We start from the raw sequence: 15,346 nt of genomic DNA on the forward strand, positions 1-15,346 counted from the left end.
TCTTGTCAGTCCAATACTGACCTTGGTATCCACAATGTCTAGAAGGCATTTCTATATTTACATAACATTTTTCTTTAGGTATACGTTTAATTTCACATTTATGAACAAAAAACAGCCTAGGCAAATGGAGAGATTAACTAATGTTTGTTTTTGCAGTGCATTTGGAGATGTTGCATTTTTCTCATCAAACGTCAATATTTGTTGTGTGTCAACAGCATGATTGGATGATTGTACATTGAATGACCGCAACTGAGAATTGTTTAATCGATCTGCTCCCATTAGTTACTTCCTCCATTTCAGTTTAAGTGTCAAAAATTTATTTAGTCCGTTTTTAAAAAAAAATGATAAGTTTCTAAATTTGAAAATATTTTAATTTGTACTTTCAATGAGAAATATTTGACAGTCATATATACAAATAATATGGAGTGGTGTATATGAGTGTATAATAAGAAGATAAAATTCAAAAATCTCATGAAATTATGTCATATATATTTCAAAAGTTTATTTTTCCTTCTTAGTGTACATGTGCATGTTTAGTATTTGTCATTCTCTTCATACTAGTATTAGTGTAGTTTTTGTTTTGATATCTCAATTATCGCATTATTTTTGTCATAATTTGAGCTGAGGATCTATCAAAAATAATCTCTCTATCTCCACGAGATAGTGATATAATATGCGTACAATTAATATATTATACCCTCTTCAGACTCCACTTATGTAATTTTAGTGAATATATTGTTATTATGTATGCATGTTTAATCTTTGCTGCATTAATTAGTCGAGGGAGTACTATTTTAAAAACATAGAGTAATATCCAATAAGATATGGGCACCGTCCATGTCCAAACAGAAAATGAAGTGGCAATTATTTTTTTTGTCGAAAAAAAGATATGGACATCGTATTTATCATATTATAAAGATGAAACAAGAAAGTTGTTATAACTTTGATCGATATCTGCCACTTAATTATTGCCATCTCAGCTTTCTCCGTCATGTTACAATGAAATAATATTCAACGCATATATTTGTAACGAACTTTACAACGTCGAGGCCTCCCACTTTCATTTCTTTACAAAATTGTCCACAAACAGGGTGCGCATGTTTCTACGATACACCAATAAATTAGGACATCCTTCCAATTTTTTCTATAAAACCTCTTCATTTCTTTTACTTCAATCATAATATTAAAAAAATAAATAAAAAACAAGCTTCTCTTTGATTCCTTTTAATAATTTTCTCAATCAAATTTTCTTGTCCATCTCCTTTTAGCTCGCTAAATCTCAGACAGTAGTCATGGGAGCCTGTGCGAGCAGACCTAAGGATTTGGATAAAGAGTTCGCCCCTATTCCTGCTGAGGAGCCTGCCACCCCCAAAAAGACCGAGCAGGAGACCCCTGCTCCTGAGGTATGTATTAATTTTCACATTATCATGTCACTTTCACCTTATAAGATAAGATTGCATTTCAAGAAACAATAAAATAAAATGGAACATTAAATGAGGATGTCATTATTTTGCTCTTAGTTGTATTGAAATAAAATTGAATCGAATAGAGCATAACGGGTAGAGAAATTAATGGACCCACTAAACTCTAGAGAAAATAAAAGTGTACTAGTTATAATTTGAAACTAGAAATTTGTTGGTTTTCAAAAGCTAAATTCGACGTTACTTTTAACACAAGAACTAATGTCCATAGTTGAAAGTGTCATATTATAGTGCGTGTCAATAAAAAATACATACCATTGCTCAATTAGGGTCCAAATTCACATGTTTAATTCAATTTATTTAGGATTGAGACGTACACTTTTATTATGAATGTAACATGTTTCAGTTCCCTTACGAAACTTTCGTTTATCTCAGGAGAAGAAGGATGGGGAGGAGACTAAAAAGGAAGAGCCATTGGTAGATGCGTCAGAAGCAGCACCAGAGGCTCCCAAGATTGAGGAAGTAACCGCTGCTGCGGCCACAGAGGAGGTGAAGCCGGCAAAGGAGGAGGAGAAGGCTGAGGAAGTCAAAGTTGAGGCTGTGAAGGAAAAGCCAGAAGAGGAGAAAAAGGAGGTTGAAGAGACCCCCAAAGCTGTTGCCCAATAAACAATAACAAAATATCATAATCCTTAATTTTCTTTTGCATCTAATTTTTGTTATGTCACATATTCAAATGTTTTGCTAGTTTTTTTAAATTTGTTGTGGCTCATGTAGTAAAAGAAACAAAAAAAAAATACTAAAAAATAAATAAGAGATTCTCCAAAGATGTTTGTTCTTTACTTTTTATTTGTTTGTCCAATTTACTGCTATGGATTTATAAGTTCATACATTTGAAAGAGTACTTAATTAGATTCAGTAATCATAGACATCACCCATTAAACATTCACTTTATGACAAAATCATAATTTAACTTCACGTTTCTTATTTTCCTTACTCAAGTTAAAACTGGTCCCGTTAATTATATGTTCAAGAAAATAGACTGTTTTTCACATCGAAATAATTAGAGAATATCAGCATTAACATATTTTATGTAATATTCTACGACAATATATACTTAGGAAAATTTTATAAGGTCTAAAGAGGGTGAAATGTACTACATTAGACCTTACCATTACCACGTAGAGATAGAAAAGTTTTTTGAAAGACCCTAGACACTAAGCGCAACAAATCCCGGACAATAAGAAAATATAGTGAATACTTCCTCCGTTGTTCAACAATGGTTGTCCACTATACTGTTTGGGATGTCCAACAATACTTGTCCACTTTATGAAATCAATGAATAGTTTCACACTTAGTTCCTAATTTACCCTTAGTATTAATTATAGTCATTTCTCTATTACATTTTTCAAGACATTATATTTATTATATTTTAATGATGATATAGCAAAATCATCCTTCTATTTATAGTTTTTTAAGAAGCGTGTAGAGTCAATAGTGGAAATTTTACGGGTTAAGCTCAACCCGCCCCGCACCACCCCATTGCCATCCCTATCCACTAATGGGAAAAATTCTGGTTATATTTGATTGGTTGCCTTTTTATTTCGGCTGATCGGGGTTGTAAAAGAAAAAAATCGATGATTTAGAGTTGCCCATAAAGATCGTGGCAGTGCTTAGAGTATTTAAAGGCAAATGCAATGTCAAAGTGGCAGAAGGAAATGGTGAAAACAACCACTTTGATCTTTGGGATGATAACAATTAAGTGCAATGGAATCGAAAAGGAAACCATGATAGTCTAAGTTCTATTTTCATTTTATCCTTTGAAACTTTTCAAATGATTTTTCATAAATGTAAGGATAAATAATTCACTTGTGATGATTTTGATATGCATTTTTAAAAAGTTTAAGAATAACATATTTGGTATGTTTATTACAAATTTGTTATTTTGGGACAAAGAAAATTATTATGACATAATTGTATTGCATAAAGATCATATGAATTTTGTTTTCAAGTTATAAGATGATATATATAAATTTCATTATTTGATGGATAATACCTATACTTGAAAGTTATTCGAATAATTTGAAATTAAGAGAAATGATAATTTTTGTTAGATCATTTTGTGTTCTTTAAAGATTCAAAACTTTATCTTCTAAATCAATACTAGTGTGTTATAGCATTGGAAGACAATAAACTTGACGACAAGATGATCTATTGATTGTAATTAGACGTCTAGATGAGTTACAAGAGATTATTTGAAACATTCAAAGTGTGGGGGTGCTTGGATTATGATTAATAGTCAATAATATTTGAAGAAGTTTAGTATATAAAGTATTTCTTCAATACCCACAAGATATATCTTTTATATATTTGACATGGTAGTTATATTTACAACTTGACAATTTTAGTGATAGTTAGTTGATTAAACTACTAATGTGATGATCAGGCTATAAGTCTTGACATAAATATTGTGTATTTTCATGAAGTAATATCACTTAAACTGTTGTGACTTTTCATCAAAAAAAGTATTTGTTATAAGATAACTTTTGTATAGATATGACCTTCATACATAAATGAATTGGTGTGTTGGTCTATAAATAATGATGAATCTTTTAGTGATAATGATAAAACTATATAAGTTGGATTTGTAACATGTATGAAGGTGCCCTAAGTTTTGCATCAAAATAGATTTAAATTTTATAGTGGAATAAGAATATATTTAGCATATAAATTCTTGAAAAGAAATGAAATGGTTGAAAAAAAATATGATTTTGATGAAATGTTGTGGCCACAACTGATGCAATCATTATAAGCTATCGAGACAATGATGGTATCTATGATATCCCAATGTGAAAGATTTGTTTATGATTTATATTAATCTTATATAATTTAGTTTCAAAAGATGCAGTATAAATGTGTGAAAGAATAAGGCTAAACTCTTTAAACTAAACACAAATAACGGGAACCCAACTTTGAGTTAGTATATACTCTAACAATACAAGTTCAACGGGTATTAACAAGTTACTTTGTGTTGCTAAAGCACAAATCTTCTCTTTTAAAGTTTTGATTCAAGTGTACTACATACTATTATTTGAGAAGTTGAGGAGTTGTTAAATGCTTGAAATAGCAGGGGATTAATGGCAAACACCATTGTGCAAACTATTACATGGAGGTTGAATTAATTCTTAATGAAATGTGTAAATGTTTATAGTAACAGGGACATAGTAGCTAATTTCACCTATATGTCTATTGAAGTGGTGCCACTTCAAGCAAGATCTAAAGGATTGATCTTGTAAATATTCATGAAATCAGGAGAGCACATGACCATAAACGTACTAAAGCAAATACTGGGATTTCTAAGCTATAAACAATATTATATGTGTGATATTTTTTATTTTTGACACAAGGAGTTGTGGTTCAAATCTTTTAAGATACCAATTACTTCGTCAGAATTTTAAAGTACTTGCACTAACAGAAAATTCAAATCTATTATAAGATACTCTATGGTATGCATTATATCGTGAGAAATATTACAAACTAGTGGAGTAATTGTTGGATATTTTGTAATATATAAATGTCTTAAATTGAATAGACACATTTGTTCATGAAAGAACATGACTGTTATAAAAAGTCATTTGTTCATGAAAGAACATGACATTTATGAAAAATCATATGTTCATAAAAGAACACGACTCTTATAAAAAGTCATATGTTCATGAAAGAACTTGACTCTTATAAAGAGTCATTTCTTAAGTTCTATAAATATAAGAACTCCCTAGAGTAGCCTAAGAAAAAATTATATGTATAAACAAAGGGCTTTGTTATATTCTTGTATAGAATTGTTCATATTTACTCCAATAAATATATATATATATATATATGGACAATAACTCTTTAAAAAAAGTAATTACACACTTCAAAGCCAACTCCTTCTTCAAATTATATTTCCTACTATTTTTTTTCTAACATAAAGTCTATACAATTTCGAGATACTAATTAGAAAACACAATCTTATCATTTCTTTGGGCAAAATATAAGACAAAAAGTACCATGCTAAAGCAAGAGGATAAATTCAACATTTCTAGAGCAAGTAAGAATATATAAAAAAAATTATTGCAAAAAATAATTAAACATACATTAGCAAATAGATTTCACAGTACTAGTATGCTAGAAAGTCTTTGATGCATAGGGTTACTGTTTAGGATAGGTGGATGTGGCGCAATAAATATATGAAGCTCAATCTATCTCATCAACTCATCATCACATCCATCAATAATTAATTTTTTCGAAACTTACGTATAATATCTTTTTTTGTCATAGGTAATCTCGTTGATACTGAACTTGACTTTTACACAATTGATACATTTTTGTTCTAATCATAGGTACAAATTGTGTAATAATCAAACCTATTATTAACAACACTAATTTTTTGTTTAATTTGTGTTCAAATCATTTGGTCAAAAGCTTATTCAGCTATCATTTTTCATACCTACTGTATATTATATTCGTACTAATTGTGTAATATCTTTTTATAAGCTATATTATTTTTAAGTTTACAACAAGATCTGGTAGAAATAATGTTATTAGGGTTATTTCAAATTAATAAATTAGCCATGAATATGTAATACATTACCTTAGATTTTATAATATAAAAAACATATAAATATTTGAGTATTTTATTTCAAGGTCTAAAATATTTTTATCATTAAAAAAAAATAATCTTTCTTTCCTTATTTGTTAGGTGAAATGGTCTAATGGACCCTTGTAGAGTTTGTATTATGGATCCTTCTACTTAAATTTTTGTCAACTGAACCCATTGAAACTTAATATTTTGAACCCTTTTCTCACATGGTGGATAGTGAGTGAAATACAATCCCTACATGTCAAATGCCATCTCATTTTTAACCACCACATAAGAAATAAAATGACAAAATCAAATTAAATCCCCAAAATTTTATCTGAAAATCTTTTTCTCTTTCTTTCACATTTCTCTTCTTTCTCCTTACTCATTCCAAAGGCTTTCACTACGAAAATGCAGTACTTGCAAGATCGACAGTGTGGTGGTGAAACTACCACTCGAAGATGGAGAGGGTAATTGGGCCACATTCGATTTTGAAAAAGCAGTGATGGCCCGAACCACTGTGACACTCACTCTAAAACCCTAAAAGTCACGAACAATCAGTTCTCGTTCAAATTACTCAACCCTCAGATTCTTTTCGTTCATTCCTCCATGTTTGTTTTCCTTCCCTTCTTTGCAATTTTGGATCAATTTAACTTTTTAGTTTTTTATAATTTATTCATTTAAGAAAGGATTTTGTGTTCCGTAGATTTGTAGAAATTGGTGTGGTTGACGGCTCCGACGATGTTGAGTTCGGATGAAACAGGATACTTGTTAAAGAGTAGGATCGATAAGTCCATTTATTTGTTTGGAACAATGAAAGAAATTTGTTACTTGGGGAGATTCTTCTGTAGAGTAATAAAGATTGAATTTGTTCAAGAAATAATGAGTCTTTTGAAGAAGATGAAAGGCAACAATGAAACAATGAAAAAATGGAGAAAGAATTTGGACATAAATATTTGAAGATTAGTAGAAAAGCCCCAAAAAAACTTATATTTGTTCAACAATGGTAAATGAATATGGGGAAGAAGATGAGTCTTAATTAGGTCAAAAAATGACATTTTCTATCTCTTTTGAAGACCTCACGCTCATAAAATATGTGTATCACACACACTTTGAACAAAAATGTCACATAGGATGACGGGTCAAAAAAAAGTTTGAAATACTAAGTTTCAATAGGTTTAGGGGTTCAGTTGGTAAATGATTAAGTAAAAGGGTTCAGAATACAAACTCATACAAGTATAAGGGTTCTTCAGACCATTTCGCCTATTTTTTATAAAGATTTGTGGCTCATGTAGTAAAAGAACTTTTTTTTTTTAAAAAAATAATAATAAATAAGAGATACCAAAGATGTTTGTCCTTTTAAGTACTTCTTATTTGTCTGTCCAATTTAGTACTATGGATTTATAAGTTCATACATTTGAAAGAGTTAAGTAGATTCAGTAATTACAGATATCGCCCATTATGGCATTACATATTACTAATATACGTAACAAATAATTTTAATCATATATATATGATATATGATGTTTTGATAAAAAGGATTGGAATGAACCGCGATTTCCTTAGCTGTGTCCTTTGTCGGATGATACTTTGTTGTATATTCAATCAGAAATGAAATCCCAAGGCCAGTATCACACGTTGCCAAAGTGCACACTCTTCATCAAACTATATATTACACCCAACAATATGGACACTAAAATCAGATTATTGTATAATGTGTATTTTAATTTTTTAGGCATGTTCTTCGATTCATACCACCTAATTATTCTCCCCAATCTGTAGAGGAACCACTAACAAGATGATCGATCAGCCATACAGCGGTAACTTCGATCCTGGGCCTTGTATACAACGCCAGTCCCACTATGGGAGTTAGTCATGTCTTAGTGGGAGTTAGTCATGTCTGAAGTTGTCGGTAAATGGAAAAGCCTTATCCTATAAGAAAAAATGAATAGTGCTGAATTAGAACATTAAAGCAGGACTAAATTGGTCCTACCTGCTCCTAGGGCAGATCAATGGAAGAAGAGAAAAGTCTCGAAGGCGGAAAAGGATATGAAGGAGTGGAGTTTGTTCGAGAAATTTCATTTAATCATTTTATCTTTGTACTGATTCACGTCAACCCAATAATATAACAGTCGCGTTGTGTTCCTCATCAGCGCGGAACAAATTTGTAGAAACTGGTATACGCCAGAAGAATATTGAATTTACCAATGTGTATCGGTTTCTGCATATACTATAATGTTTGGAAGTCGATCTTTTAAGATAGCCGCCCAATGTATTACTAGACTCCAGGAAAGGAAATTGAACAAACAGTTTAAAGCCTATACAATTTGGAGATACTACATAAAAAACAATCTTATCATTTCCTCATTTCTAGAGCATGTAAGAATATTAAAAAATAATAATTAATTACTGGAGAACGAAGGCGATTAGACAAACATTAGCAAAGAAATTTCACTGTGGTTGATAGTCCACAATTTACAGAACAGTTCTTTAAACTCTACTATGGTAAATTATAAATTCTGTAAACTATTCCTTATTGGGGTAGTCCACTGTAGTACTAATGTCGCGGTTTGAAGTAATGGCGACTTCCTTAGTTGCTCCCTCTTCATCTTTGTTGTCATCCTTCACAGCTAATACTACAAGAGCTACCAGTAATGGGAAACTAATGGAGGTTAACGCCCAATTCGCGATAAGCTGGTTTATGAATGGGACATTATGTGAATCGACTTGCCAAGCAACGGCTCCACCTGCACTTTGTACTCCTTTATAGAAGCCACTATACCTGTGAATACAAATAAACAAATCCAATTTTAACCAATACTGATATTCAATTCTGTTTCTCGTAAGCATAAATTGAAATTGAAAATTTACCTGCTGAGAACCTCAGAATCATCTGCCAAGGCTCCTATAACCCAATAGACCATGCTCTGAAACATGGCATCGAGTAATCCATAACTAAAATACAACACGAATGGACCTGCAAATTTAGAACCATCCTTGAAATCCAGTAACACTATGTGATTAGGTACATCATCATGGGAATATGTAAGCTGTTTCGCGAATCCTCCGCCCCAAATTGCTGTTGAAAGCAGACCAACAACAATAATACCAACCAATCCCCTAGCCTTTCTGCTCTTAAAACTGTAGTCCATTATGGACCCGATTAACACCGAACCGATCATCTGTGCACCCCAATAGAACACATTGTTCAAACCCCTTGTCCTCAAATTGAACAACACCCCATTTACATTATTGAACTGATAGGTATAAAAGAAGTTACTAGCCCACGAGGCTGGAACCATCAACAGCATCTTCCAGTTGCCGAACAGTTTGAGAATTTGAATTAATTCCACAGACACACTCGAGTACTTAATATTAGTACACGAAGAACCATCGTTTCTAATGACCTTACTAGGATGCAAAATCGCTAAAGAAAGAAACGTTCCGATGACCATGAAGACCATAAATCCAATATATGTACCATCATTAACAGAGGCCGCGGTAGTTCTATTATAGTTGGACACAAACGGTATAAGACCACCAATAACACCACCCATGTTGAAAATACTCCAAAACATAGAGATATAAGTACCTTTCCTGTCATGTGGCGGGTACGATGTCATAATAGCTCCCTGGGCAGCCCAGAGTAGGCCGGCGCCAACACCAAGGAGGCCGCCGGCCACTACCACAAACGCTTGATGCTTGTGGTGATTGTAGTAAAGAAAAGAACCCGCATACAATATATAAGTTGAACACCCAACAAACAGAGTCTTTTTTGGACCTAAAATGTTGTAAATTCCACCACCCAATATCCCAAAAATAGCGAAAGCTGTGTAGAGTGCGGTGTTGGCGTTGTTAGACGCCGTGTGGTCGACTTGACCAGCACCACCCATTCCAGAGAGCGCATTGAACATCCCTGGACAACAAAAACATACTAATCCAATCAAACAAACCTGAACCAGTGGCGAATTGTACCTGAAAATTGAATTGTTTGGAGGTGAATTAGGTAACCCATTTCCATTTTCTTCATCTGCGTAAGAACCCATAACGCTTTGGCCTGTGATAGTCTCAAATTAAAACGGATCAAAGATGAGAAAAATGGATCCTCAAATTTGGGAATTTGGATTAATTGGGAACTTTGAAAGCAAGGATTAGATGAATTGAAAAACTTGCTGTTTTTGTTGGATGACAAGTTTAATTAACATTCTTTTTATAGTGTGTCATATTCATAAATCATACTACTAACTGCAGGTGTATTTCTTATTTAAAATTAACAACTGGGCCTCGGAACTCGGAAGGATTGATTTCGATGACAATTGGATAAAAATGGGTGCTTTGCTGGCTATATAGTTAATTACGGGTAGTTTAACGTTAACTCTTATAATTAAGTGTAGATAAAACAAATGGTCTCCAATTATCACGGCTAATTTGATTCCGTGTTTCACAATGGTCCCAACCCAGAAGTTCAAGATTCATTATTATTTTTTTGTTTTTTGTCGATGAGTAGCACGATTTTTTCTGAATATAATAATAGCTTTAAAATATCACCTTTGTCGGTATCCTCGTAAAGTAATAGGCAAGAAAATAATTAGAGAGCTATGGTTTGTAAATAGTCAATGTTTTTTTAAAATTATTTTTAAGATTGTTACATTAAGGCAGGCCTGCCAATCTGCATTGGGTCCTGGATTAGATACTAGTATAGTTTTTTATTGGATTAAGTTTTAGGTCATAAAAAAAGTGAGGAAATTCCTTTGAAGACAGAATATTTAATTTTAAGTGTGTAATACGATTTAAAACCAAGTGGATCATATGATAATAAAATGAGTAATGAATGAGAGAATTAGCTCATTTTTATGTTCGCTGCATTATTAAGATTCAAAGGAATCCTAAATGTTCCTTATAATTATAATTTTGAACTTCTTTAACCAAATATTTTACATACGAGATTTAGATTTAGCGTGACTGATTTTTATTGTAAATTTGAACTTAGAATTTTTCAAAAATAAAAGTTATATATTTAAAAACTTCATAGAAATATTATGTCATAATAAAAGTTGGAATAAAAATAAAGTCATAATAAAAAATATTTAAAAAAATATATTCAACTCTCCAAATAATAATAGCATCATATAGATACAAAATTAGGGAGTTTACCACGTCAACTACCCCTAGACTCCTCTCAATGAATAATTAGCTTTCACATTAATTTCGTATTATCTTTTGTTATTCATAGATTAGGACCTGAGAATTAGGACCAACTTAACTATCTTCCCTCTTTTGGCTATTAGGAATCTATAAATAAATCTATATAAAGCCAAATATGAAAACACTGATGTGGCACCTCTCAATGGCCTCTATTAGTATTTATCTATTTTATCATTTTTTTTTAGCTTTTATCTTATTTTTAATTACAAATTAAAAATGCATTCATGATATAAGAAAAATAAATTTAACTTCTATAATTAAAAACTTGTGTAACAACTAAATAAATTAAGATACATCATAAACATAATAATTAAGAAATTGTGTAATGGCTAAATAAATAATGGTACAATTAGGATACATCATAAACATAATTTCTTCAATAAAATTATTAACTAATATTAAAATTAAGTCATTGATTAATTAACTCAATGAAAATGGCAGTTGCTAGAATATGAATGTCAATTTTGCTATTTCAATATAATTGATTGACTAAAAATTTGTACTAATTACGGAAGTTTAATATTTTTTTTCTAATTGCAAAATTAATGAAAAGCTACCCACTTAATTCTTTTAATTACACTTCTTCTTCTCCCTCAATTGTAACTTATATCTCATTCAAACCCATTAAATCCCTTTAATTATTCCCCAATCATTCAACTTAACCATGCATATATTCTGCAATCTTTTTCCACAAATTCAAAACATGGGAAAAAGTAATCATAATGATATGTATTCTTCTTTTTCTGATTATGATTTCAAGGAAGCAAATATAGTTTTATGTCAATACTCAAATTGAGAATAATATTTGGCTTTATTTTATTTTTATTGTTGTTGTTTATTTTGATCATAAATATGTAAATGATATTTCTTTTTGTCAAAATATTACTATCTTATAAAGTTATTTATTTTTTCAATTTTGAAGGTTGTTTCTTCCTCTACAGCATGTTTGTTCACTTCATGAGGTTCCTACAAAGAGGAAGATGAAATTCTTAAACAAAGCAGCATCTACCTAGAGATAAAATTTGGTATTTGTCCGTAAAATTCTTGCTTAATTTTATTATGATACATTGTCTTATTAAAGTTTATACAAGTAAAATTCTAATAGTTCTTTGTTATATATCCATAAAAAATGAAATACTTGACTTGCTAATTTTACAAACTCCTATTTGAATATAATTTTCATGATATATCCATTTAATTTTTGGAAGATATGACTAAAATTAGATGAAAAAGATAAATAAAATTATCTTATTAATGCAAAAATAAGAAGAAGTTAACCTTTTATTTGTTTATTTTATATATATATATATAGACACAGACTCATTGAATAGTTATACATTTAATTTTAGTTTTACATTTTTATTCCTATTTATTCATTGAATTATTTTTAATTATCTAAATTTTAATAAGTTCCACCTATAATATATAATGAGAGATATACTATGAAAATTCTTATATAAATGATTGTACTTAAAAACAAAAATATATATGTTTTAAATAACCCAGATGTATATCTTGGTGTGTGAAATAATGCTAAAAACATGTTCTTTTAGTATTTTTCTTTCATATAAAAAAGAGTGGCATTTTCTAAATTCATTATTAAAGTAAGATATAACTTATAATACACAAGAAAATAGATAGAAGTGAAATCAATATATATTAAAAACAAGTGTATATTTTGATTTATTGCTTAATATTACAGTTTTTAAAATTTTGTATCAATCTAAAAATTACAAATAGAACAATTGATATAACAGTGTTATGATCGGAGTCCCTAGAAAAAAATGTAAAGTTATTTGTTGAAATTACAAAAATTAAAGCAACATATTTTTTTTTCATCTCATCTTATTTATTTTTTGTTAAATTTAAAATCTAAAATACTTTAGTGATATATTTTTTTGACCAAGAACTACAATTATTATTTTCTGGTCTCTATTTTTTCTTCATTTGTGTCTATTTTTTCTTCATTTGTGAGCACTTGAACTCACAAATATCCACAAATAATAATAAAGATAACCTTACTTTCCTAACAATCAAGAAGAAAAAAGTATGTTGATTAACATACTTTTCAAATAGATAGTTGGGTAGACAATTAATCTCTTCCCCAATCAATGTGAAACTTCAACCCACTCTAACAAATACAATTTCGATCAAATATATGTCCATCACCTAATGAAACTTATACTACACAAAAAGTAACAACATATTATCATGGTAGAGTGTCTAATATGAAATGAATATGATTCGCAACAAATGATAGCATATTCTTATCTTTAAGACTCATGGAAAAGGCAAACCAAGCAACGGATGAAGACGTTGAGTTTGTTAACCATTGTTTTTTCTCTTAATACACTATTTTATGAAGGAATCCTTACCAGATCACTATGAAACTTTACAATGACAAAAGAGACTTATTGATAACTAATACATTTGCATTTTCCTCTAGAAAACTTTCAATATGGGAAAGAGGTATGGATATACGAAAAGAACAATAGAAGACGTGGGAACAAAATATTGACAAGTGTTCGAAAGATTGTGCATTCATTTTATATTTTTCTCTTATGTTTTTAGTGATTAAGATCATAAAAATGATGTTGTGTTATTTATTGTAGTTACGTTCTCTCTATCATTTCTCTTTATTTTGTATATTATATAAATTTTTCATTGTTGTCAGTTTATAATTTATGGTTCAAAATAGTAATTTATGACTTTGTTGGGAGTCAACTAACTACTAATTAATACTGAATAAGTATATATTGACATCTTATTGTCTTTCTTAATCGCGCGAAGCGCGAACAAATTCACTAGTTACTAAATAAGTCCTAATCCTTTTCTTTATTTTCTTTTCTATTTGAGCCATCTTTTGTGATATTTTGGTAAATTTGTTATCTATAATTTTTATTTAATGCTTTAAATACCTTTGGAGAGTTAAGTCCTACTTAGTTATTTTCCCTTGTTTGTATACTATGAATTAAGTCCCATTTCTTTTTCATTTTTTCTATTTGTGATCTTTTGGTATATTTGTTACGTCTTTTAATGATCTGATTTTTTTTTGACAGTCAAGACCTACCTCCTATTTATTCATTTGTGCATCTTTTGTAGTAATGTTTTCTTAAATCTGTTGTGTAAATTTAACTCATATTTGGTAAATTCGTAAAGTTTTTTTTGTTCCGTGTTGAAATAGAACCTTAATTCATTACTTATTATTAGATTTTAGATTAGTTAGTGATTATATATATATTAGTATTAGATGAGATTTTACGAATATTTTATTACCTTGAACATTTTATAAAAGGTGTTAGATAAATAACGCCAAAAAAAAGTCAAGAGATCCATACACCACTAGTATTTATTGTTGTATTGACTTGTAGATAAATTTACCAAGCTCCAAAGTCGTTCACGTTATTCTTTTTTCCTTTTTAGTCGTTCAGATTATTCCACAAGTAAAATGAAAAAAGGGACAACTGAGATAATGAGATATATAAAGTCTATTTATTTTAAATTCTAATCAGTTAAACTAATTATATTCATAAACTTGGTGATCAATGTTTGTTTATAAAAATAGTGTATTATTACATAGGGATATAATAAGAGAAAATGAGTAAAAGAATTGCGAGACAATCAATTTTTTGCCAACAAAATGAAAATCTTGATAGTTACTAACTAGTTGAACTACTTCAGATATTTATGTTCAAACATTTGAAAGAAAATAAAAAAAGAGAGGAGGAAATTGAGGGAAGTGAAGGGATGGCTAATCAGAATGCTAAGCTTGCGTTTGGATATATTCCATATTATAATTTAAAATTATGATTTCAAATCTTGGATATGTGATTTGAAATCAACATTTTATATCCCAAATTCGTTCAAGAAAAATATGATTTGAAATTTTAAATCATGATTTCAAAAATTTCAAAATGCAAAACTTAATTCATTAGTTTATATTTTGTAAAAAATGAGGCCATCATTTTAAATTTTGCAAAAAATGACTTATGCTTGACGTGAGAAGAAATTGTTCGTATCATAAAAAAAAGATTATGGTATTAAAAAACAACTAGTTACTATCAGTGGTGGAGCCACCTTATAATTAGGGGTTCATCCGAAC

At 29.9% G+C, this 15,346-nt stretch overlaps 2 protein-coding genes across 2 annotated transcripts; one reads left to right on the forward strand and one right to left on the reverse strand.

The window, feature by feature from the left end:
• Nucleotides 1-1,194: 1,194 nt before the first annotated feature.
• LOC125813886 (fruit protein pKIWI501-like) lies at nucleotides 1,195-2,168 on the forward strand. Its single transcript, XM_049493364.1, has 2 exons — nucleotides 1,195-1,403; nucleotides 1,857-2,168. Exons 1-2 carry the CDS (start codon nucleotides 1,293-1,295, stop codon nucleotides 2,085-2,087), a joined length of 342 nt encoding a protein of 113 aa, XP_049349321.1. The 5' UTR covers nucleotides 1,195-1,292; the 3' UTR covers nucleotides 2,088-2,168.
• A 6,277-nt stretch (nucleotides 2,169-8,445) lies between these two features.
• Nucleotides 8,446-10,248, reverse strand: LOC125813925 (UNC93-like protein 1). Its single transcript, XM_049493403.1, has 2 exons — nucleotides 8,911-10,248; nucleotides 8,446-8,821 (listed from the first exon to the last, which is right to left on the reverse strand). The coding sequence occupies exons 1-2, from the start codon at nucleotides 10,083-10,085 to the stop codon at nucleotides 8,566-8,568; spliced, it is 1,431 nt and encodes a 476-aa protein (XP_049349360.1). The 5' UTR covers nucleotides 10,086-10,248; the 3' UTR covers nucleotides 8,446-8,565.
• Nucleotides 10,249-15,346: the final 5,098 nt, after the last annotated feature.

This window comes from Solanum verrucosum, unplaced genomic scaffold (genome assembly GCF_900185275.1).
Source record: "Solanum verrucosum unplaced genomic scaffold, falcon-dt-bn FXZP01000205.1, whole genome shotgun sequence".
NCBI lineage: Eukaryota > Viridiplantae > Streptophyta > Magnoliopsida > Solanales > Solanaceae > Solanum > Solanum verrucosum.